Below are 23,770 nucleotides of genomic sequence, written 5' to 3'. Positions count from 1 at the left end.
CCGGGTCTGAGAGCCACTCACGCTCTCCCATCTCTGCCTGGTGGCATCGCTGGAGCATCCCACCTCGTTCTTGGGGCGGGGTCCAAGAGCTGGCTCAAAGGGTCCAGTTCAGTCAAAACAGCCAGCAGCTCCTGCACAGCCCTGGGAGCACACTCAGCAAAAGCCCCCCTCCCTGGTGGGAGCACACTCAGCAAAAGCCCCCCTCCCTGGTGGGAGCACGCTCAGCGAAGGCTCCCTCTCTGGTGGGAGCATGCTCAGCGAAGACACCCCCTGCCCTGGCAGCCCAGGCTCATCTCAGACAGGCTGAACGGCAGGCAGTGAGCCTTCCCCGCCTGGCTCCTGTGCCTGACGCCACACACGCCTGGCTCACACGCGGAGCCACACAGCTCCTCCCAGAGCTGCTCCGGGTCCTGGTCCCCCAGAATCTCCTGCTGGAGTCCAGGCAACAACATGCAGGAGGCACGCGGCCACCTCGGTCCAGCCTGCTCTGTCCTGGTTGGGGGTGGGGGTTGGTTGACCTCAGACTGCTGCAGAGTCGGGCTCTAACCCAACTGCGGGGTCACGACAGTCATCAGCAGGTAGGGTCCCACACTGGGGAGACCCCGTTACGTGGGATCAGAACCACAGTCATCAGCAGGTAAGGGTCCCATACCGGGGAGACCCCCTTCAGTTGGACCAGAACCAGCCACTGCCCTTGGCCCATGGGCCGCCTGGCTTCCTCATAGGGCAACTTACAAGGTTCGGGGCGTCAAAGAGCAGTGAGCGCACGGGGCTGGGCAGAGCCTTCTGGGGTCCGGGCCGGGGTCTGAAACCGTGGGTCTGGGCGGCTCCCTCTGGGAGCCCTGGGACCCCAGGACGGCTCTGCGCCCACCCCAGCGGGAGCCAGCAGCAGCCAGCGCCCCCAGGCAGGAGGAAGGGGGGGGACCAGGACCCAGAGGCCCAGAAGGAGGAGCCCTGCACCCCCGTCTGGGGCTGGGTGAGCAAGGACGTGTCCGAGTGACCGTACAAGGTCTACGAAACGGTTCTGAGCGAGAGATGGGGGCGTCTTAACAGAACACCATGCTAGGTCCTGTGAAGAGAGAGCTCCTGGAACAGAACACACATCCACAGGGTCTCTTTCTTCTAAACAGAAAGCTTTCTGATTTTATCCCATGTGAAATATAGGTGCTCTTATTTACAAAGGGATTCTCTGGTTGCTCAAAAGGTAAAGAATCTGCCTGCATTGTGGGAAAACCTGGGTTCGATTTCTGGGTGGGGAAAAACCCCCTGGAGAATGGCAACCCACTCTAGCGTTCTTGTCTGAAGAATCCCAGGGACAGACAAGACTGGCGGGCTGCATTCCACGGGGTCGCAAACAGCCCAGGTGGTCACAGAGAGAGCAGACTCCGCGTGCTGGCCCCCACGGAAACCCGGGTCAGCCTGCAGACTGACAGACGAGCACGCGCGTGGGTACACACACACACACACACACACACACATACTCGTGGCGTGTGTGAGGGCTGTGCACACATGCAAGGGCCCGCCACTGAAGGCCAGTCTGCGCTTCCCCGCAGGCCCCACGCTCCCACGTCATCAGCAAAGCCACGAGCCGTTGCCTGGCAGGACAGCCGCGGGCCCCGGCACGCAGCGACGCGCAAGGAGCAGCCTCCTCTCTGCCCCCAGCCCCCCAGAACGCCTGCAGGCCCACCTCTGCGCTGCTGCCCACTGGAGCCTGCGCTTCCCGGAGGCGGGGACTGGCTGGCGGGCCGCCTCATCCCTGCGGAGCAGGCCCAGGGCCTGGCGGCCACTCAGCCACCACTCAAGAACGTGCTCGTGGGTGAAGTCCCGGGACCCCCCAACCCTGCGCCTTCCCCGGCTGGATGCTCCCAACGCCCTCCCCGAGCGGCACCGCCTGCCAGCGCCGGGCTCACCTGCAGCTTCCTGGCCATGGCCACCACCTCGTGGTCCGGGGGGTTGTACTTGTAGCAGTTTGAGAACATCAGCCGGATGTCGGCCGCGAAGCCCTGCGCGTCCGGGTACTCGCGGCTGTCCATCTTCTTCTGTAAGACACACGCCACGGGCGTAAGGCGCCGCCAGGCCTCGGGGCCCGCCCCAGGGCCAGCGCCAGCCCGAGACCGTGCCTGGGAGCCCGGGAGAGAGGGGAAGGGAGGCTTGGAGGGGAGGGCCCAGGGGCCCGGGTACGAGGCAGATCCCCGGGGAGAAAAAAAGGGCGCTCACAGGAGTCAGCTCCCGCAGCCACCACCCACCCCATCCTCACCCCAAACCCCAGCTCTACGTCCTGTGTGATTTTTCACACATCCGTATCCCTGTTGGCAGGGGCTCTGGCAGGGAACGAGCAACTTGTGGCAGGAAGTCACCCTCCGCTCGTTTAGGGGGTGACTCAGCTCTCGCAACGAGACCTTTAATTTTCTCCCTGGAGAATCCAGGTGCTATTGGCCAGCCAGCCTCACAGTGGCACCCAACTGTCCCGCTGCCGCCAGGATACAGACAACGGGCACCACGGTGGGGGACGGGGTGCGCCCAGACAGGCAGCTGCACGGAGGCAGCAAGGTCAGGGCAGTGGCTCTCGAGGCGTGCGCTGCCTGGGCCTGGCTGGGTTCACGTGGAGCTCATGTGTCAGGGACCTCGTGTCTGGGGTCTGAGGTGCCCATTTATCCTGGGGGCCAGAGCCCAGCCACCCACCCCGCCTGCACCCAGAGCAACAGAGTCCTGGCCTCGGAGGAGGGGCAGCTGGTGGTCAGACTCCAGGACCTGCAGCCCCTCCAGCCTAGCACACATCACCCTCCTCTGCCCTCTCAGGAGCTTCCAGCAACACGGGCTGCTGGGCTCCAGCCCTCTGCACAACCTCCTCACTCTGGAGCAGCTCAGCAAATGGGCACCCGAGACTCTCTCAACACCTGGACAGTCTTGGACTTCATCCCTAACTTGACTGCTGGCCACCGTCCTGGTACACCTCAGAGCCTGGGAACCACTGCCCCACTGAGAAAACCTGCTGGCAAAGAGCCAGCCTGAGCCAGGAGCTGGTCAGGAAAGCTGCAACCGAACTGTCAGCAACAGGCACCCCTGGGGAAAGGGGGCGGTGGAGCCAGAGGGGGGCTTCCCTCTGCTGCTCGGCTTGCGTCCTGACCCGCTGTTCATGTCGTACAGACGAACACCGGCCCAGGAAAAGCAGCCGGTGCTGCGGGGCTCCCAAAAGAGGCAGGGCCCCCGGAACACTGCGTGTGTCTGAGGAAGCCGGCGCCTGCCCTTGCGACCAGGGAGAGGGTCAGAGAGGGGGAGGAGGTTGCTCGGCCACCCAGCCCAGCAGGCTCCCCGGGAACCCCTGCCCTGGATGGCTGGGCCTGCCCTGCCCCTAGTGGGGAGCGAGACTTCCAGTAGGAGAGTCTGTCCCAGGGCAGCATTCGCCCAGCCGGGGCAGAATGGCTGAGACCGGCAGCTCAGGGCCCCGACCCCACAGGGGTAAAGAATCCCCTCTCCCCTCTGTTGGGGCAGCTTCGCAGGCCCACACACACCCATGTGCTGGGGATACCCCTCAGACCTCAGAGACTACAGCCGGCTGAGGAAGCAGAGCGGTGTTGGGCCTGGGCCTCCTCGCCCACGCAGGGAAAACCCCTCAGGACCTCACAGCCCCAATCTCCTGCCCTCGGGGCTGCCACCAGCCAGGAGGCCCCCTCCATGCCTGCCTGGCCCAAGCTTGCTCTTCTCTGCTTGTCCACACCTGGCCTGACCCACTGCCATGCCCACAAACGCCAAGGGAGAAGCCCCCAGGGCAAGAAGACCCTGGTGCAGGGCCTGAAAGGGTGGGGGTCCTGGGGTCAGCTCCGCCACGGCCTCCTCCAAGACCTGCATCTGTCCTAGGAGGGGCTGGGGCGCAAAGGGCCTCCTCGCCTAGCGTTACAGAGACCCTCAAACGCAGCAGGACAGGAGGAGACAGGGGAACCAAAGCAGCTCAACAGAAAGAGGTGACGGGAAGCCGCAGGACGAGGCAGAGGACAGCGCCCTGCCAGCCCCTGCCGGGGGGCCCGGGCCAGGCCTGAGGCCCTGCGTGCTGCTGCGGGCGGGTGGAGGGAGCCGGGCAACGCCCTGGGGCCTGCGGAACCGCCCCTGGGCCGCCCGGGACAGCACCTCGGCCTCGGCAGGCCCGGCGGGCCGCACAGATGGGGGGCCAGCCGCCCCTACCTTGACGGTGCTCAGGTCCATCGGGTGCTTGATGATGTCGTGATAGTCGTGAAGCTCCAGGGCCTCAGCGTCCACCGGCTTGTAGAAGGGCCAGGCGTAGGCCGCGTGCTTCTTGGAGAGCATCTCCTTGAGGATGCTGTCGCAGTGGCGCAGGTGCTCGGACAGCCGGCCCTTCTTGCCCGCGTGCTGCGGCACCTCGCCGTCCTCCAGGTCCTTCTTGGGCGGCTTGATGGGGCGGCCCCCACTCTCCCGCCGCGCCACCACCTTGGCCTGCTTGGGGTCCGAGAGCGGCGGGGGCGACTCGCTGCGGCTGGCTGTGATGGCGGACGTGGTGGGCGTGGTAGTGTCCGCTTTCCGCTTCACGCCCTTCTTCTGCGACAGCGGAGACGGCTGTGAGCTGGGGAGCCGGCGCCCGTCCTCGTCATCCCCGCCCGAGGGCGCTCCTGGAGCATGGACCGCCCACCAGGCGGAGCAAAGCGAGGGCATGCACGGCCACCGCCGCTCTCCCGGGGCCCCCGCGCCACACAGGACACCGAGGCTCAGAGGGGCCCCGGCGCCTGCCCGAGGTCACACAGCTGGCGGTGGTGAGGCTGCACGCTGAGGCTGCTGGGGCCCCTAGGCCCCACGCCCACAGGGGCGCTCGTCAACCTGAGACACATCACGCTGCCCCCTTGCAGCCACACCTGTGCCCAGAGCACAGCTTAGGGGCCTGCAGCACCAGGGGCCCGCTGCGAGCAACACGGGCATCCAGTGGGGCTCGGGGACAGCAGAGAGACCCCTGCGGGTCAGAGGCTGGAGGGGCGCCCCAACACGGGCCTCACAGCGGGTGCTCCGCGGACAGTGGCAGCCACAGGACGAGGGGCTGGGAGGAGCATGCGGGCGGCGGGGTGGGGGGCTGGAGACACCAGCAGGCGCCCAAGGTCTGGGAGCTGGGACCCCGGGGCAGAGCGCTGTGCATGTCCGGAGCTGACCCTAGGAGCGGCTACCCGCCCGGGGGGGAACACCGAGGCAATCCGCCCGCCCCTGCTGGGTGGGCACCATGGGGAGTGTCGAGCACCTGGGCAGCCAGGGTGCAGAGCCACCCCGAGACCAGCTCAGGGTTCCCCTCCCTCCCCGCTGTCAGGCAGGCGGGACAGCCCCCGGGAGCCAGGAGCACCCGGCCAGTGGCCTCCCCGGGGTCCACAGCGTGCACGCCACCAAGGCCAGCCACCAAGGGCGCCACCCCTGCCAAGCCCCTGCCCCCAGGCCGGCAGGCACGAGCCAGCCACCCACACACACACACACACACACATCACAGTGCCGAGGGCAGGCCAAGCACGCACCGGGGGGCCCCAGGGCTCACGGGGCCGCGGCAGACAGGACATGCTCCAAGGCAGCAGGGCGCTGGGCAGGACGGCCTGCCAGCACCGCCCAAGGGCAGGCAGTGGAGGCTGCGGGGCAGGGCGAGCGGCGTTTTACCTTGGGGGAGCCATTTAACCCCTCTGAGTGCCCGCCTCCTCATCTGAAAGATGGGGGAAATACTGCCTGCCCCCGAGGGTCGCTGTGAGGGTCAAACTGGAGAAGACGGTGTGTGTCAGTGGGTGTGGGACCCTCGGCCATCCCTGCTGGCCGCGGGCCTCGTGGAAAGCAAGCACTCCAAGCCCAGGCCCTGCAGGGGAGGCTCCCGGCAAAGCCAGGGAGGGGCGTGCACAGAGGCCGCCGTCGCCCTCCCCACACCAACCGCTGGAAATCCGAGCACGCCCTCACCCCCTGCACGCCCTGCGGGGAACCCATGTGTACCACAGAGGCCAGAGACGCCGCGGGCCCAGCCCAGCCGCCCTCGCCAGCTGTGTGACCTGCAGCTCCAAGCGTCGGTGTCGGGAATCGTGGCCCACTCCGCAGGCGTGGGCGGACGGGACCGGTCCAGAGGCCCGTGTGCCCAGTGCGCCAGGGGCAGCCTGTGCCCGGGGAAGGGATAGAGCGCTACCCCCAACCCACCCACAGCCACCCGCGCCCGGGACCGGGGAAAGCTCACCTTTACGACGGGCGGCGTGGGAGGGACCACGGGGATGATGGGCGTGGCGGGGGGAGGCGGGGCAGCAGCCGGGGGGACAGGGACCGACGTGGCGTTAGCGGTGATGGTTGGCACGGGGGTGGCGGCGATGACGGGCGTCTGGGAGACCGTGGGGGGGACACTCTGGAAGGGGGTCGCCGGGCAGACGGAGGACACGGCTGCCACTTGCTGCGAGCCTTGAGGGCAGAAGACAGGAGGTGGAGCTGTCGGACCGGCCCCTCCTCCCGAGACCCTGGCCATCACCCTCACAGTGGCCGTCTCTGAGGCCGGGGTGAGTGAACCAGGATGGGGCGTGTGGTCCGGGAGGTCACAGTCTGGGAGGGCGGAGCCCGGGGCTTAACCCGGGTCCCCCCGGCTGCGTAACCAGCCACCGCCCCGCCTCTCCGGAGGATGGGCCCCTCCTGGGCAGCTCTCCATGGGGACACACCTTGGTTCTGGGTTCCCAGGGCAGGGAAGGCTGTCCCCGGGCTCCCAGTGCCAACCCTAAACCCCCGGCCACTCCCGGACCATTCACAGAGAACACACTGCGCGCTGGGGAGGCAAGGTCCTTGGCGGGGACACAGGAGCAGAGTGGCCGCAGAAGGGGCAGCCTCCGAGCCAGGGCCAGCGAGGAGGAGCCTGGGGTCCCAGCAAGGCAGGCGCCACGGCAGGCAGCCCGCAGGCCACACAGCAGAGCTCCCGGCCCCGACCGCCATCGAACGCGTAGGGAGGGGCCGCTCTCGTCGGCTCTGGGAGGCGGGCACCCCCACCCCCTTCACCTGCGCTCTGCGTTCCCGAAGAGGGTTTCCGGCCTTTGCCCTTTGGAGCAGGGGGCAGTAACTCAACTTCCTCCTGGGGCATCTGAGCCACTTTTTGCAGAAAAATTTTCTCTAAGGCTTGGGCCATGAGCACTATGTCATCTGTGGGCTGAAGACACGGGAGAAGCAGGGTCACGCGCTGGCAAGGAGCCGCGTTGCTTACAGCAAACGTGCAACCGCTGCTCAAGAAAAATATGTGTTTAAAAAGTTGCTGAGGGATCTGGCGGGGCGGGAGGGAAGCAACAGGAATACATTTTAACACAGAAACTCTAGCAAGAACTCAGAAAACCACTCTTTATCCCATCACAGACAGGAAACAAGGCCCAAGCGTGGGGATGTTCTAAAGCATCTGGTGTGTCAACTCCTCCTGGAAAGGCTGTTCGAACGTTCAGCGTGCCAGCAGGGCACATGGGCCCACGCACAGGCCGAGCCCTCAGGCACGTGGCTTGTGGGGCCCACACACGGGGATCGCAGCCAGACAAGGGCTGAGCGGGAGGCCGAGGTGGCCCGAATGGGTCTGAGAGCCGCTGCGACGCACCGGGCCCAGTGGACACGGGCCAACCCCATCCTGGCGCTCCCCCCAGGTCGCTCACGGCAGCGGCTGGGGCCCACGCCACGCCGCCTGCTCACCTTGTTGTAAATGTAGCAGTTTGTAAACATGGTGTTGAAGTCCTGCATACACTCACTCGCGCTCCAGTAATAATTATTTTCTAGCCTCTTCTTAATGGTTCCCATGTCCATGGGGTTTTTTATTATCTTATGATAATCCTAGGAAAAAGACAGTCGGGGTGTTACTGTTGGATTCAATAAGATGGTTTTCATGATTCCCAAGCACCAAGATCGCGCGCGAGGCGGCCTTGTCTGGCAGCTCAGCGCTGGGGCTGGACCTAAGTTTCTGTCCAGCTGAGGGGGGCCGGGGCGGGGACGGCGCCAGGTCTGGGGGAGCCCTGGACCAGCACGGACCTTGCCAAGCCCCTCTGGTCTGACGGGAGTCTGTGTGGGCAGGGGACTGCAGAGCGGGTCTAGGCGCAGGACGAGGGGCTAGGCCCCCTCTCTGGGTCCCACACTTCACTCTAGGGCCTGCAGGTGCCCAAGGGCCAAGCTGGCTCAGGAGCCAGGCTGCCAAGTGCTGGCCCAGGGCTGCCCTTGCAGGACTCTGGGGTTCTCCACTCGGGCCCAGAGGAGAAAGCCGCCAGGCAGCCAGGCGGGCCCCAGGCATGCAGCTCGGGCGCCATCCCCGGAAAGGCCGGCCACCTCCCCATGAGCACAAGGCTGTATGTGCAGGCGCGCCACTCAGTGGGACGGGGCTGGTGCGGGGCGAGCCTCAGTGCACCTCTGCGCCCGGGCTGGTCTGCCTCGTCCACCCACGAGGCCACAGCCTCCCGCTCCCTGCATGCGGGGCAGCCGCCCTCCCCCGCCCCAGGCCTGCGCGTCCCCTCTGCCCTTCCATCATCGCAGATTCTGGGCTGGGCCCGCCCTCCTACCACCTGCTGCCTCCCTGGCCCTCCTAGCAGTTGCAGCCTCCCTGCACCACCTGGGCCAAGGCCAGAGGGGCTGTCCTCCCAGGACAGGGTGCTCTGGAGGGGCAGCGGGCAGGACCCTCACAGGCAGGAGTCGGGGCCACGGAGGGGCTGGGGCGGCGGGCGGGGCGCTCACAGGCAGGTTCAGCTTGATGGCGTCCACGGGCTGGTAGAAGGGCCAGGCGAACTGGTGTTTCCAGAGCGTCTTCACCACCACGTTCTGCATGTACTGAAGCTGGTTAGTCTTGCGGCCGGGCTTGGCGGGGTTGGAGACCTCCGGCGGAGGCGGGTTCACTGGGCCCGGGGCCGCCGGGATCCCCGTGGGGGCGACCGGCGTCGCGGCGGACATCCTCCAGCTGCTCGCTCACTGGCAGTCACGGCAGCGGCTCAGGGAGGCCCTGGCTTCCTCTGTGCTTCCCGCTGAGGCACGACATTCCATGTCTGGGCCCAACCAGGCAGCACCTGCAGGGCGGAAGGGACCGCGGAGGGATGGCCGGTCACCCCAGCCTCGGCCGGCTCCGTGGGCACATGAGGCTGCACGGTCACGGCAAGGGAACCTTGGCACATCCGCCCTGGTCAGGTCCCCCCCTCACCTGTCACGCCGCTGCCCTCGGCCGGGGCAGGGAGAGAGACCCAGGAGGGGAGGCAGAACGGCAGCAGGTGCCCCGCCCGGGCGGGTGGGGGAGACGCGAGGGGCAGGGGGCAGCAGGGGCGGCCGTCCAGGTGGAGGCAGCCGTCCAGGCGGAGGCCAAGGCTGTCGGCTCACCACCCACCAGCCGCCGGCGTGCGGGGGACTGCCTCGACACTGTCCTGGACAGCAGCAACCTTCCAGGCAGCAACTCGCACGTCGACAGCGGCGACGCGGACCCGACGGCCGAGCCAGGCCGGCAGAAAGGCGTGTGGAGCACGCACGGCGCACGGGCGATGGGGGTTCCAATGTAACCACGAGAACGGGCCCTGGTTTGTGACGGCGGCCGGGCTGTGACACGGCCGGTCCTCAGCCAATCGGGGAGGGTGGCGGGGGGTGGCAGACCACAGCCCAGCTCGCCAAACTTCCTCCATGCGCAGCGCCGGGAAGGAAGTGCCCACTGAGGCCCCACACGTGTCAGGAGGCTGCCCAGCGCCGCGCGGACAGCCGTGCAGCGGGTGACAGACGGGCCTCCTCACAGTGGCTCCCCCGCCACATCCTGGGAGGAAGTCGATGGCCTGCCTGTCACTTGCGTCTGCAGAGCGCCCGGGGGGCTGCACAGAAGAGCTGGACCTGGGCCAGGAGGCACCTGTCAGGGACCCAGCCGGGCCCGGGCTGGGAGGCAGGGCCTGCGTGGGGGCCGGAGGGCCCTCCGGGAGGACAGAACAGCACCCGCCCGCCCCTGGGCCCACGTCCGCCCGCCTCTGGGCCCACGTCCACCCGCCATGATTTGCAAGAGCAGGTCGCCCCGACTTGCAGGGTTCTTCTAGCTGGTTGACACCCTGCCAGCAGCCAGCAGTCTGGCACGTGGGCGCTTATACCACGGTCATCAGGGAAAGCTACCGACCAGGGGCTTCCCCCAGGCCAGCGCCTCCTCAGCCCCCACCGACCCCAAGCCAGAGCAAAGAGGACTCCGCAAAGAGACCGGGCGCACCCCACGCACGGAGCAGGCCTGCCCGCCCGCTCCCCTCCTCGGAGCAACGTTCTGGAACACCCCGAGGCGCCCCACCCTGCAAGGGCCTGAACGCCTCTCCTCCACACCGGCTCCAGGGCCTCCGTGGGGAGGGGCCACGACCGCCCAGCTGACGGTGCAGACACCGCACAGAGACGGCCTGCATTCTCAGCCTCCAGGCCCCACTGCCCCCCACCCCGCAGGTCTCGGCCTCGACGCCCCGCTGCCCCCCACCCCACAGGTCTGACCACTTCTGGCCTAGTGCCACCGCCTCCTGCTGGGGTCCCTGCGAACCTGCCCCCCTCAACAGCCTTGCCCCACATGGGGCTCCCATCCAAACCAGCACTGCCTGTCCCACTCTGGCCTGCAGGCCCCGGCCTGACCAGTGACTTGTTTCCCCGTCTGGGCTGCAGCAGCCTCACAGGCCCATGTCCCCCCTACCTCCATCACCGGCTGGGCCTCTCAGACCCCGGGCAGCTCAGAGGCGCAGAGCAGACACCGGGCCAGACCCCTGGGCGCAATCCCAGCCATGCCCTTCGCCAACCCCGGGATCCAGTCTGCCTGGGTCCCCACGGGACTCAAGCCTAAAGGAGTCCAGCGCAGAGCACTCAAGCCAGTGCTGGATACGCACCAATCACCCGATGGTCCTGCTGTGGAGGCTGCGGTGGCTGCCGACGTGGGGGTTCCCGAGGTCTGTTGAGGATACACCCCATTCCTGCCTGACGACGGATGAGCACAGCATGGGCCCCCAGGTGCGGGCCGGGTGGGGCCCCAGGTGTGGGCCCCCAGCTGTGGGCCAGGCGGGCCCCCAGATGCGGGGTGGGTGGGCAGGCACCCAGTACCCAGTGCTGCCGCTACAGTCCTCGGGGAACAGGCAGGACACCACCAGGGCCTTAAACCACCTGAGGGGACACGGAGGCCCCAGGAAGGGCCCAGGCTGCTGCCAAGGTGCAGACCGGCCTCCTCCGCGCACGAGGACAGGTGGGCACAGCTCTCTGCAGGGACAGGCGGCCCTCAGCCTGGCCTTTGACCTCCGCCCCCTCTCCTGACCAGTGACTGACCACTTCCCACGGCAGCACAACAGGAAGGCAGCCCCCGCCGCAAACACCACACACTCCTTCCGTGGCTGAGCGCCCGGGGCCCACAAGGCAGCTGGCTCCGCCCAGGAGGGGCCAAGAGTGCAAGCCAGGTGGACGGGCCACCTCCTGCGTCCCGCCTCACTCCCGCCCAGCCTGGGCGCCCGCTCAACACAGCCGGGTACCCCAGATGATGCGGTTCAGCTCGGAGCCCAGTGCGGGCCCGGCACGTGCTCACTGAACACCGACCACAGGCCACAGAGGGTCCCGAGGCGAGGACCACGCGGACCCTGGAGGGTGTCTGAGGCTCAGCAAGGACACACACGTGGACAGTGCCGTGCGCCCTGCAGCCTGGGGCTGGCACGGGGCAGGGGCACCCTGCGAACGTGAACGCAGCCTTCGGCACCTCCACTGGGGCGAGCACAGCCACTGTGCCCAGGCTCCTGCGGGTGCGTGGGATGCCCGCAGGGGTGCGGCATCCAGCATCAGACGGTGGCACACAGCACCCCCGAGGGCAGAGGCGAGCGCATGGCGTATCCTCTGCCGCTGGCAGCCTGGGCACCAGCTCACCAGAGAGGGAGGGAGGGCACCAGCAGCCTCAGCGGCTGGGCAAGCCCCCATCCCAGGCAGCAGGGCTGCTCTCCCCGCAGGGCCGCGCAGCCAGGGGCTTGGGCAGAAGCCTCCCAGGTGGGCCACACGGTCACACAGGCCACCCGGCATGGTCCCTCTGGGGGGGCGAGGGGCCACGCCAGTCCCTGTTGCAGCCAGCCCTCCCAGAACGCAGCAGAGCCCAAGTCAGGCCGCATGTCCAGAGCGAGCAGCGCAGTCAGAGTCTGGCCTCGCCTCCCCGCCAGCCCTGCCGACCCAAGAGCGACTCTGAGGAGACAGGCATTGGCGTAGCCCGGGACGTCCCCTCGAGGGCCGGCAAGACGCTGGAGAGGCCCCCTGGGTGCCCAGGACCCCACGCCCACAGCACGCAGGCCGGCAAGACGCTGGAGAGGCCCCCTGGGTGCCCAGGACCCCACGCCCACAGCACGTGAGGTGCCTTCTCCCTTCCTGCTTGCATTTCTGAACTGGAGGATTTACTTTTTTAAGAAGACATTACTTTTACAAAAAGAAGCAAGTGTAAAGAGACACCTAGTTTGGAAAAACGCTTGGCCAAGCGTCTGGGAGCTCACGTCTCTTCCTCCAAGGTCTGGGGCCGGGCCGGGCAGCCGTGCGTGCTCCGTCCGGGGCAAGTCCTGGTGCCACGACCACCCCGAGGTCTCGGCTCGCCTTCGGCAGGGCCGAGAGAGGCGCCGTCGGCCCCGTCACACACCTCCCCCTCAACCCCCCGCCAATGTCGCCCGGACGGCCGAGAAACCCCACCGACGCCCACCTGTCGGGCAGCAGGAGGCTGAGGCTGGAGGCCCAGTAGGGCTGCCTGCCACAGCTGCCTCGCCTGGGCAGGGTCAGAGCCGCATCCCGAGACCGGAAGGCACAGGCGGCTTCCAGAAAGAAGCTGGAGCCCCACAGTCCACGGGCTGCCCCACGCCCGCCCCTCCAGGGCTCAGCCCTGAACTGACGCTGGTCCTGGAGAAGAGGGCCGGAGCCGCACGACAACGTGAAACGACAGAATAGGCCGGAGAGTCACCATCCGGCCGCGTCCAGGGGCACCATGCACCCGCCCCCTGCGGGCCCTGGCCAGGCCTCACCAGCTGCCCTCCTGGGTGAGGTCGCGCAGGCGGATGGTGGAAAAGCCCCAAAGGGCGCTGGGTGGCGGCCGCAGGCCCTCCACCCCTACTGAAGGAGAGACATCACGTGATCCCACATGGCCAGTGGGCAGGCCCGCCGCACGGATGACAAAGCTGAGGCTCTTCCATCCTCGGGCTATTTCCTGAATCCAGCTAGAGAGCCTCGGGGATGTGAGCCCAGGACCCCCCTGCCTCCCAACCTGGCTTCCGGCATCACGGGGTGAGAGAGGGCGCCCAGCAGTCCTAAGACACCACATGGCCCCACCACAACTGCGAGCAGGGCCCCCGCGACCCCGGGGGGCGGTCCCAGGCAGCGGCGCCCCTCTGAGCTCCTGGTCTAACTTCAGCTGGGGATGCGAAGATGCCGCAGACACGGGGGCCCCGCAGAAGGGCAGCAGGGCGTGCCTGCTAGGGTCTGCCACGCCAGCGTTCAAGTCCCAGCTGCCCTCCTGGCTGACCAGTGGCACGGCCATCAGCGGTCAAGTGTTTCCAAGCCAGCCCCAAGGACGGAGGCATGGCGCCCACCCTCGAGGACATGGCGGGCCAGGGGCTCCTGGACAGCGGATAAAGAGCTGGGTGACACCAGCCCCTCGGGGGTCTCCTCGGTCCAGCAGGCCTGGGCTCTGCGTGAGCACGCAGGACATCTTGGCCCCTCCCTTCAGTCCTGCCAGGCCCCCCCCAGGACGGAGGCCTGGTCACCAGCCCACCTGGCCTCCCTGGCTAGGGACCCGGATGGGAAAACTGCAGGGGGCCAACTCGGTGGGTGCCTGCGTCCACTGGCAAAGACTCCAGAACCTCTGCCTCAAGGGAGCCCCAGGGCGGTGCCCACAGGCCCCCTAAATCAAGAGAAACAACGCAAACTCAAGAGTGAGGATTCCAGAAGGGTCCAGCCCACTCCCATGGCCTAAGCCACTGTGGCTGGGCGGGGACAGCAGGAGCCGCAGGAGGAGCAGAGACAACGTCCGGCTGGGAGCTCTCCTCGGCGGTCCCGGGTCAGCCCCTGGCAGCACCACAGGGGCTGGCTGCAAACGGGGAACCTGAGGCCCGGGGCACTCAGGCCCCCACCACACGGACGAGCGGCCTCCTGGAGCAGAAGCAGGGCCCCCACAGACGCCCGTGAGCCCCCGGAACATGAGTGCCTCCACTCCAGCCCACTTGGGGCACAAGCAGGCAACGCCCGCCGTGATCGGGTCAGGAGCAAACCACGGCCCGGCCGGAGCCTGACTCCCGCTTCCCCAGTGCCAGGCGTGTCCCGATGGAGCCTCTGGGGTCTCAGAACCCAGCCAGCGCACCTGCATTCCTACAGCCCCCAGGGTGTGAGACAACGTCCCAAGTCAGACGTGACAGGCAGCAAGGAGACACGTCAACCTCCCGGGGAGGTAAACACGGACACAGAGGGCCATCCCTCAGCAGCAGAAGGCCATCCCTCAGCGGCAGAGGGCCAGCTGCCGCTGCAACAGAACAAGGGAGAAAGCTCGCTCCTTGGGGCAGCTTCCCGGGCCCATAGCTGCAGCGGAGGAAGGCTGCCCGTCTCTGGGGTCGGCTTCTCCACCCAACCTGGGACGCCTCGGGGCCCCTCGAGGGCTGGGGGCAAGGCCGGGGCGGGCGAGGCAGTGCCCAGCCCCAGCACCTCCGCCCTGGGCCAGCGCGCTGGAAACACCTGCTGGACAGTGAGTCGAGAGGCATCTACGTCCACACGGACCGCTCAATGACCCTGGACTCAACGTAGTGCTTTGGGGGTGACGGGGGTGTGCGGTACGATTCTTTAGAAGTTCTCACACCTCAGAGATGGGGACCAAGTCTTAGGAAGGAGACATATCTGCTCTGTGATCACAGGGGTGGGAGCAGGGCTGAAACGACCAGGGTTCTCTGAGCAGAAACGGGGCACGCAGGGGGCCTCCACGGCCCCTCTGCTGGCCACACTAGAAAGCCCTCACTTCAAAAAGAAGGAACCCCCCTTTCCTTGGGCACTCAGGACCCTGCACCCCCGCCACCCCCAGCAACAGTGAGATCTGGGGGGCACAGCCCTGCTCCCTGGGGCCCCTGGCCCAACAGAGGAGACGAACCCAGGTGTGTGTGTGGTGGGGGGATGGATTCAGGCAGGACGGCCCGGGACGCGGTGGGGAAGTGCAGCTGGCAGAGCCCAGCACCCAAGAGCAGACACCGGACGGAGCGGACCTGCAGGCCGCCGGGGCGCCCCTTCCCCCACCCCGTCCCGGGCAGGGCTGGGGGGCGGGCCTCAGCTCCTGGGGTAAACAGGCAGGAGCAAAACATGCGGCCCACCCCCCACCACTGGAGCCCGCCAGGCCCACCGCAAACCAGCCTTCCAGGAGGCGGGCCGCGGGCACAGCGATGCAGGCGTGCGCGGCCCATCATCAGGAGCCTCGCGCGTGCCCTGCACAGGGACCCCAGGCCCCCGCCCCTCAGAGGGCAGAGCGAGGCTGGGAGCAACACACACACACACACACACACACACACACACACACACACACACACGCGTCGGGGGGAGCACCCCCCACATACCCACACCTCCCGGGGAGCACCCCTCTCAAAACACCCCCCTCCCCGGGAGCACCCCACACACACACACCCCTCCCCAGGAGCACTCCTCTCAAAACACACACCTCCCAGGGAGCACTCCACACACATACACCTCCCGAGGAGCACCTCCCCACACACACCTCCCAGGGAGCACCCCACACACACACACACCTCCCTCCCCAGGAGCACCCCTCTCAAAACACACACCTCCCAGGGAGCAACTCCCCCCCACACACACCTCCTGGGGAGCACCCCCCACCCCCCCACACACACACACCCCCCTCCCCGGGAGCACCCCTCTCAAAACACACACCTCCTGGGGAGCACCCACACACACACCTCCCGGGGAGCACACACACACCTCCCAGGGAGCACTCCACACACACACACACACACACCTCCCGGGGAACCCGCCGCTGGCACGAAGGCAGCACCACAAACAGGTGAAGGTCAGAGTGAGAGAAGCCTTCCCTCGAAGAGAGGGGATCTGAAACCACCCGGAGCGGAAATGCTCAGACAAACCGCAAAAGCCCTCGAACGCGAGAGGAAACCCAGACGGGTTCGGGCGGGATCCTGCAGGACAGCTTAGAAAGCCACGCGGCTGGCCCAGCTCAGCGGAGGGCCAGAGGCCGGGGGTCACCGAGGGCCCACCCCACCCCCGGAGCCACACACCCACTGCTCCGTCAAGAGGGACCCTGTGCAGGATACGTCCGGCCACGGGTGGGGCACGGGTGTCCCCAGCTCCGCGGCAGGCGGGCCTCAGAAGTCATGGCCCTCTCCCCGCCCCTTCCCAGGGTCCCGGACGCCAGGCTCTGGGACCCACCTCCTTCCTCCCTGGACAACTGGAATCAGAAATAAAACACAGAAACTCAGGCCCCACAGGCTGGCTCAACCCAGAGGGATGCATCAAGAGAGGCTGGACACCAGGGCCCTTCAGGCTCCTGGACAAACAAGGGGAGAGTGTGGGGCCCCTCTGTCCAGAGGCCACGACAGAAACCCCCCAGAAAACACAGCCGCGGTGGCAGCTCTGACCCTCCCACTGCAGACAGGACCCAGCGGCCGGAGTCGGGCACTCCATGGCGGCCTGGCCTCGTCCATCTCTCGGGGGTGCCCAATCCAGGGGCTGCTCGCTCACCAGCATTGAGGGACACGCCTTCAGCCATGTGGGGGGCAGCAGGGGGGTGGGCACAGTCAGAGGAGGAGGCAGACACGTGAGGAGTCCTGGGAAGCTCCTAGCTTGGAGGGCACCGGGCCGAGGGGGACTCCCCAGCCAGGGTCAGCTTGGAGGGCGCCAGACCGAGGGGGACTCCCCAGCCAGGGTCAGGTTGGGGGGAGGCTCGTGAGGGAGCTGAAGGCGGAGGCCAGAGGCTGGAAGAGAGCCTGGGGTGGGGGGGGCGCCCCATCCCGGGCGTCACCACTTCCCTCTCCCCTCTGGCCCAGCTCAGACCCTGCAGTCTCGTCTCCGGAGTTCGGGGGGGTGGGCCCCCTTTCTGCCCGCGAGGGCCCCCACTGTGACAGTGCCCCGTCTCCCCGGGTCCCATCCCAGCATCAGCAGGGGTCACAGGGGCACCACGTTCTGGGTGAGGTAGGAGGCTGAGGAGAAAGGGCCCAGGGCAGAGCCAGGCTGTAAGCGAGGCCATCGCCCCAGCCCTGGAGGCTCTGCACCACGTCCCAGAACGCCCGGGACACACCCGCAGGGACAGGGCTGTGACCCGCAGGGAGGGGCCGGCCCGCCGCCCCAGCGCCCCTGCCCGGGGCAGCCGGGCCCCAGGAAACAGGAGCCGCGTGGGCAGGGTAGCTTCAGTGACGGACGGAGCCAACTGCCTCCTCCAGAGAGGGGACCCAGGGGCCCGGCGAGGGGCCTCCGAACAGGCCAGCCAGGCGGGCGGTGGCCCCACACACCCCGGGCCCTGCTGGCCACCACCCCAGCCTTGCAGGGACGAATACCACCACAGCTGCCACCCGAAGGGCCTTTGCCCAGAGTGGCTCAGCCCCGACCAGGGCCCCAAGCCCACCCGGGGTCAGGGTGTGACCCCTCCAGGCCAGCCCCATCGCATGCCCACAGCACCCCCGGGTCGGCGGGGACCCTAAGGTCCGTGTAGTCAGAGCTACGGTTTTCCCAGCGGTCGTGTACAGATGTGAGAATCAGACCATAAAGCAGGCCGAACAGAGAAGAATGGATGCTTTTGAGCTGTGGTGTTGGAGAAGACTCTTGAGAGTCCCTTGGACTGCAAGGAGAGCCATCCAGTCCATCCTAAAGGAGATCAGTCCTGAATATTCATTGGAAAGACTGATGCTGAAGCTGAAACTCCAATACTCTGGCCACCTGATGCAATGAACAGACTCGCTGGAAAAGACCCTGATGCTGGGAAAGATCAAAGGCGGGAGAAGGGGACGACAGAAGATGAGATGGTTGGATGGCATCACTGACTCAATGGACACGAGTTTGGGTAAACCCCGGGAGTTGGTGATGGACAGGGAGGCCCGGTGTGCTGCGGTCCATGGGGTCACAGAGTCAGACATGACTGAGCGACTGAACTGAACTGAGGTGCTGGCCTGCCCTGCCGAGCCCCTGGCCCCTCCTGACGGCCCCACGTCCCCTCAGCTCTGCACAGCTAAGGCTCCTCCTCAATCCAGTGTCCCCTGACACCCCATATTTCTGCCCAGCCCGCCAGCCTACCTGGAGAAGCCAGCCTCCGACCAGCTCTGCTATGGGATCACTGCTCACAGTGAGGGTCAGGCCAGCCACACCCCCTAACCTGTGCAAGGCTGTCCCCACCCACCTCTCAAACAACCCACCTTTAAGAAAAACTGCAAAAAGCCCACAGAGGTGCTGCACCAGCGGTGCGTGTCAGGGGCTGGGAAGCTCCAGGGGGCTTCTGGGGGGGCGGAGACTGGCCACTTGGAAGGGGGCATGGCGCCAGGGGACACACAGAGGACAGCCTGGCCAGCCCCCACGCTCCTGGAGAGGGAGGGGGGACCAGCCTCTCTGGGCCAGTCGGCCCCACAGAGGGTGCGAGGGGTCAGGCAGTCGCTGCACTCAGCGGGGGGCCTGGCCCCAGCTGCAGCCACTATCGCCTGTCCCAAGAGCCAACCTCCACTGGACACCGACACCCACGTGGGCAACGCCGGGACCCTGAGCAGGAGGGAGCTCCGCCTGCAGGGCCCTCCCAAGCTCACACCCCACGCGGCGGCCCTCACAAGGACGCTGACCCTTCACCCCACCGAACAGACAGGACCCAAGGCCTAGAGGAGCTGGGAGGCCGTGGAGCCTGAGCAGGGAGGCAGGAGACCAGGCTGGGACCCCATGACCACCGCCCAATCCTGGGGTCGAGGGGCAGCCGGCCCCCCACCCCGAGCCCTCGAGGAAGCCCACCGGCGACAGCCCAGAGCAACACGTCGCACGGCCCCGCCTTGGGAAACCAGGGTCCCCACACAAACCTTTCCAGGGCAGCATGGGCTCCCACGGAGGGATGGCAAGAGCCTGGAAGCCCTCCGAGCGCAGGGGGCGCCCAAGGGCAGGGGGTCCCAGCCACCACCCCCGCGACCCTTCCCACAGCCCCAGAGCTCACTAGCTTACCGAACACCGCCTGTCCCTACGGGGCGTGGGGGTGCAGGCTCCGACATCTCAGGGGACCGTCACGCGGCCATCGGTGTCTTCCCCACCCAGACCCCCGACGGCTGGGCTGGGAGAGCCCGCTGGCAGCCGAGGCCACAGAGCGCAGGCGGGTGGGGTCTATCTGGGGTGCACAGGCAGCGGGGCCCCAGCTCTGGACCAGTAGCCCTGGCACCCGGCTGGCATCGCCACGGCTCTGCCCCACAGGGCGAGCAGGCTGGGGGCTGGGCAGCACCCCTTCCTGCCCTCTCCTCCCATATGCACCCGAGTTTCACCCTGCGACGCCATCAGAGCACGCTGCCCGCCAGCTCTTCCTGATTACACAGCACGCGGGTACAGCCGCTCAACACGCGTTCCCGCCCCCAGCTACCAGGGACCTCAGTGGGGACCCCGGGGTGCCAGCTCCTCACGACAGGGCGGCATCTGAGAGACGGGTGCCCCCAGCCCTCCCGAACAGGCTCCTGATCACCCTCTTGAACCCAGATTCCAACACTTGCAGGGAAACCCCACTGGGCGCCTGCGGCACCCAACACCCCAGATGGCAGCTCCTGAGCACGGGGAGAGTGTTCTCCCAGGCACCTCATGACCTCCTGAGCAACTCCACAGGTTCTGCGGCGAGGATGGAGGGGGGCGTCCCCCCATGCACCTGCCAGCTGAGACTCTAGCTCACAAAGACCCTGTAAAGGGGTTAGGTTCAGACCAGCTTCTCATGTGCAAGAGTAAAAAGCTGGCCACAGAAACAGACGCTGACGCACAGCGCTGACACAGCGGGGCCTCTGGACACACACTCCCCTCCAACCTTGGCCCAGGTAACCATCATGTCCACTTGGAGACCCAGAAATGTCACCCTTGGCCTTTAGAAGCCCAGTGCTTGTCAGAGGCAGGACCATAGGCCCCCAGAGGGGAGGCGCAGGTGCCAAAAGGGTTCATGACTCGAGGGGAAGCTGAGGGGGTTCAACAAGCCGCACGCCCCCTGGACACCTACCTAACGGCACCCTCGATCCAAGTGCCCAGGCCACCCTACGCTGTTATGATGCCTGTGGGACCCATCCACGGACACCAGGGGGCAGCGCCCGGGGTGGGGCGCAGGGCGGGCTCCCAAGCAGAGGCTCTCCCGGGACCAGCTCCCAGCAGACAGGTGTGCACCCGGCTTTCCACCACGTGTCCCTAAAGTTCCCTTTGGAAGCAAGGAATGCTGACTAGACACTGGCCGCTAGTTCGGGGTCTATGGGGCCTGACGGGTGCCCTGTCCCTTTACAAGTCAGGGAGACATGAAAGGAAGACCGTTCTACGCAGCCACCCACAGACCGCCTGGAGACTGGGGGGCGGGGCGGTGATCTGCGGAGCCCTTTCCCACATGCACCCGGGCAGACAGTCCCTGGGGGCCCCCCACTCCCTACCTGGGCCAGCTCCCCCTGGCCCCACAGGATAAGTGCTGTTCTCCAAGGAGAACAGGACCCACTAGCGGTGGGTGCAGGGCCAGGCTGACCGGGGCAGCGTCCTGCACCAACCACTCCACTGCGATCGGTGGCGGGGGTCCAGCGCTCCCCAGAGAGCCTCTGCCGCCCAGACCCAGGAAATGGCCGTGCACAGCGCCGGGCGCGGGGCGCAGGGCTCGGGCGGCTGGCAATGCGCCAGGCTGGAGGAAGAGGGCGCAGGAGGCGCGGCTGGCCGCGGCGGGCGCTGTCTACCCCGCCGCCGTCCCCCGCCCCCCCACACTTTCACTTTCTGCCCGCGAGTCCGGCCGGCGCAGCTTATTTAACACATCGCCTCCGGCCCTCCGAGCTCACTTTCCAAGCGCGCGCGGGCTGTTGTGGAGGGAAAGCAATTACTCCACTTTATAAAAACAAAACAAAAATCGACCAGCGCCGCCTGGCCCTCCTTCCCCGGAGGTCCCCGCGGCGGGGCTGGGACTGGATCTAAGCTTCCGAGGAGCTGCTGGGGCGAGATTCCAGAGGCCTGCCCACCCCCCTCGGGTTACCAGAAAGGTCAGGGCAAAACAGCCCACTCCGCCCCGCGTCCCCTCCCGCCCCAGACGCCGTGCGCCCTATCTCTCTGGATCTGTAACCGCGAGCACACATCAAGGCCTCACGACAGAGAAGGGCAAACACAGAGCTTTATTTGCAAATAAGAGGCCGGACTCCCGGCTGCGGGAGGATGGTGGAGGGGGAGGGAAGCGGGGAGGTCCCTAACTCCTGAGGCCGGACCCGACCCTCGCAGAGATTCAGGCCTTTTCTTCACCCCCCTTGAATGCCAACCTCTCCCCCAGGAGAAATGCCATCCAGGGATTCAGGGAAAGAACCCCATTTAAAAGAGAGTCAGGAAGAAAACCTACGAAACAAGGTTAAAAAAAGAAGGAAAAAGAAAAACAAACTTTTTCCTCCGTCCTCACTTGGGGGGGCGCAGCGATCCCTCAGTTACACGCCTTCCGCTCCCCCCAGCCCGTAGTTTGCCCAAGGATACTCAACAGCACCCCCCCCCCCCAGCACCATTAACTTCGCAGCCACAACCCAGGGAACACACGGGGAGGAGCCCCCGTTATGCGCTTCTGGGTAGAAAGCTTCCAGCCAAAATGAAGGATCGCAGGACGGTCAGGGACTGGGCCCAATGGCGGGAACCCGCAGGGTGGACCACGGGACCGCCCCCGGGGGGTCTGCTGGCGGCCCCGTGCCGTGCTCCCACGTCCATCTTTCCAAAGCCGCCCCTGGCCCCAAGGGAAAAGGAGGCGACCCAAGGCCCCCACCCCCCGGCCCTGACCCCGACGAGCAGCCGGCGGAGAGGACTCCCCGAGCCCCACCTTCATTCTCGGGGAGCCCACGAGGGCCGGGGGGCCGTGTGAGGCCTGGGGTGAGCGCTTCTCCCTGATGGGCTTGGGCCGTGCTGTCAGGCCAGGGCCCAGCCCAGCTCCTCCCGCTCCAACTCGGTCTCGCCCGTTGTAAGCGCTTTTCACGCTGTTTTCAAAACGGGAACTGGGTCTCCTCCTCCGGGCTGCAACAACCCAGCAACTCCAAAGGGTTCAGAGTCAGCTCGGGCCGCTAACTCTGAAGGGAGCGGCCTCCACGCCGCGCCGCCGGCCTCGCCCCCCGCCCCAGCCGCGGCAACAGCCCCCGCGCGAGCCCCGCGGCCAGGGACCGAGGCGGGCCGGGCGCGCGCGGGCAAAGTGGCGCCGAAGCGCTACCTTCGCCTCCGCGTCCGCCCCGATCCCCCCCTTCGAAAGATGGCGGGCGGAGGAAAGGGGGGGAAAAAAATCCTTTCCGTGAGGAAGGGAGCGCGGGAGGTCGCTGGCGCAGGGCGCGCGGGCCGTGCCAACTCCAGGCTGCGCGCCCCGGCCGCGGCGACGCCCCCGAGCCCGGGACGCGGGCGGCCGGGAGGGCGCGGGCGGAGGGCCGAGGGGAGGGGTCCGCGCCGCCGCCGCGACCCCGGGCCGCCGCCGCGCTTTGTTGCATCGTGGCCGCGCACAAAGGCGGCGGCGGAGACGGCGGCCCGGGTGCCAGGCTCCCCGGACGCGCCGGCGGCCTGCGCGGGGCGCACGGGGCCGCGCTCCCCGGCCCGCCCGGCCCGCCTCCGCCCGCGCCGCCCGCCGCCCCGCTCGCGCAAAGAAGCAAAGGAAAGGCGTACTTGGCCTCGGCGGCTCCGGCGGCCGTCCCCTCCCGGCCCGCGCGGCCGGCTCCTCTTTGGCTCGCCGGCCCCGGCAGCATAATAGACGCGCCGGAGCCGAGCAGGGCTCATGCGCTGCGCCGCGGCGCCTGGCGGGAGTCGTAGTCCGCGGCCGGGCCCGCGCCGGGGCCGCCCAGGGGAGGCCGCGGCGCGCGGACTACATGTCCCGGCCCCGCCGGCGCCGCGCCCCGCCCCGCGCGCCCCCGCCCGCCGCCCGCCCCGCCGACCCGGCCGCGAGCGGGCCCGGCCCGAGGGGCGCGCGGGGCGGGGCGCGGCGCCGGCGGCGACTCGGAGACCCGGCGCGGCCCTCCCCGCGCCCGCCCCGGCGCAGGGGACACGCGCCTCCGGGCGTATTTCCTGGTGCCCGAGGAGGCGCGCAAAAGGCGGGAGGACGGCCAGCGCCCGCCCGTTTCTGCCACCCTCGCCCGGGGACCCCCGAGTCGGTGGGGCCGCCCTGGAACCCCGGGCGCGCACGGTCTGGGCGGCGCGCACCTGCCGGGCGCCCATGTTTGTAAACAAACCGCGCGCCTAATTAGCCTGGCGGGGGCGCGCGGGGGCGGGGGCGGGGCGTCGGCGCGCGCGCAGGGGCGGCCCCGCCCGGGGAGGAGGCGCGCTCGGCGGCGCCCGCATCTACCCACCTCCTGCCCGCCCGCCCGCCTCCTGTCCCGGTATCAGGCTGGGGCCTGGGCGCTCGAGTTCTTGGTCGTGGGAGAGGGCGCCAAGTCCCTCGTGCTAGCGAGGAGCAGGGGACATTCCCGGCTCTGCCCGGAGACCTTCCCCCGCGCCAGCCTCTTTCCCTGTGAGAGGCAGGAATGAGATCAAAGGTCCCTAGGCTGGGATTCCAGCAGTGGGCCCCAAAGGTAAAACCTGTGGGCCCTGGCCCTTTTCTGTAGTTTGAAAGACTCAGCTCCCGGACACGTTTGAGAGCTTTTTTGGGGGGTGGCAGTTCCTTCTGGGT

General features: G+C 67.6%; 1 protein-coding gene across 6 annotated transcripts in view; it reads right to left on the bottom strand.

The window, feature by feature from the left end:
* Positions 1–23,011, bottom strand: part of BRD3 (bromodomain containing 3) — a 34,744-nt gene extending 11,733 nt beyond the window's left edge. For 2 of the 6 annotated variants that reach the window (XM_069579824.1, XM_069579819.1), the window contains exons 1-8: positions 22,774–22,947; positions 8,686–9,011; positions 7,660–7,797; positions 6,991–7,138; positions 6,194–6,408; positions 5,502–5,609; positions 4,180–4,551; positions 1,911–2,039 (exon numbers count right to left, since the gene is read on the bottom strand). In XM_069579824.1, coding sequence (XP_069435925.1) covers positions 1,911–2,039; positions 4,180–4,551; positions 5,502–5,609; positions 6,194–6,408; positions 6,991–7,138; positions 7,660–7,797; positions 8,686–8,898 — 1,323 coding nt within the window. In that variant the 5' untranslated portion in view covers positions 8,899–9,011; positions 22,774–22,947. Of the gene's footprint in view, positions 1–1,910; positions 2,040–4,179; positions 4,552–5,501; positions 5,610–6,193; positions 6,409–6,990; positions 7,139–7,659; positions 7,798–8,685; positions 9,012–21,952; positions 22,442–22,773 lie in introns of those variants that run through there. The other 4 variants (XM_069579825.1, XM_069579821.1, XM_069579820.1 and 1 more) reach the window with 3 other exon arrangements.
* Between the last annotated feature and the right edge of the window lie 759 nt (positions 23,012–23,770).

The sequence above is a fragment of the Ovis canadensis genome, chromosome 3 (genome assembly GCF_042477335.2).
Source record: "Ovis canadensis isolate MfBH-ARS-UI-01 breed Bighorn chromosome 3, ARS-UI_OviCan_v2, whole genome shotgun sequence".
Taxonomy (NCBI): domain Eukaryota; kingdom Metazoa; phylum Chordata; class Mammalia; order Artiodactyla; family Bovidae; genus Ovis; species Ovis canadensis.
The sequence above is the reverse complement of the archived record's forward strand: the minus strand, read 5'-3'. Positions and strand labels throughout refer to the sequence as shown.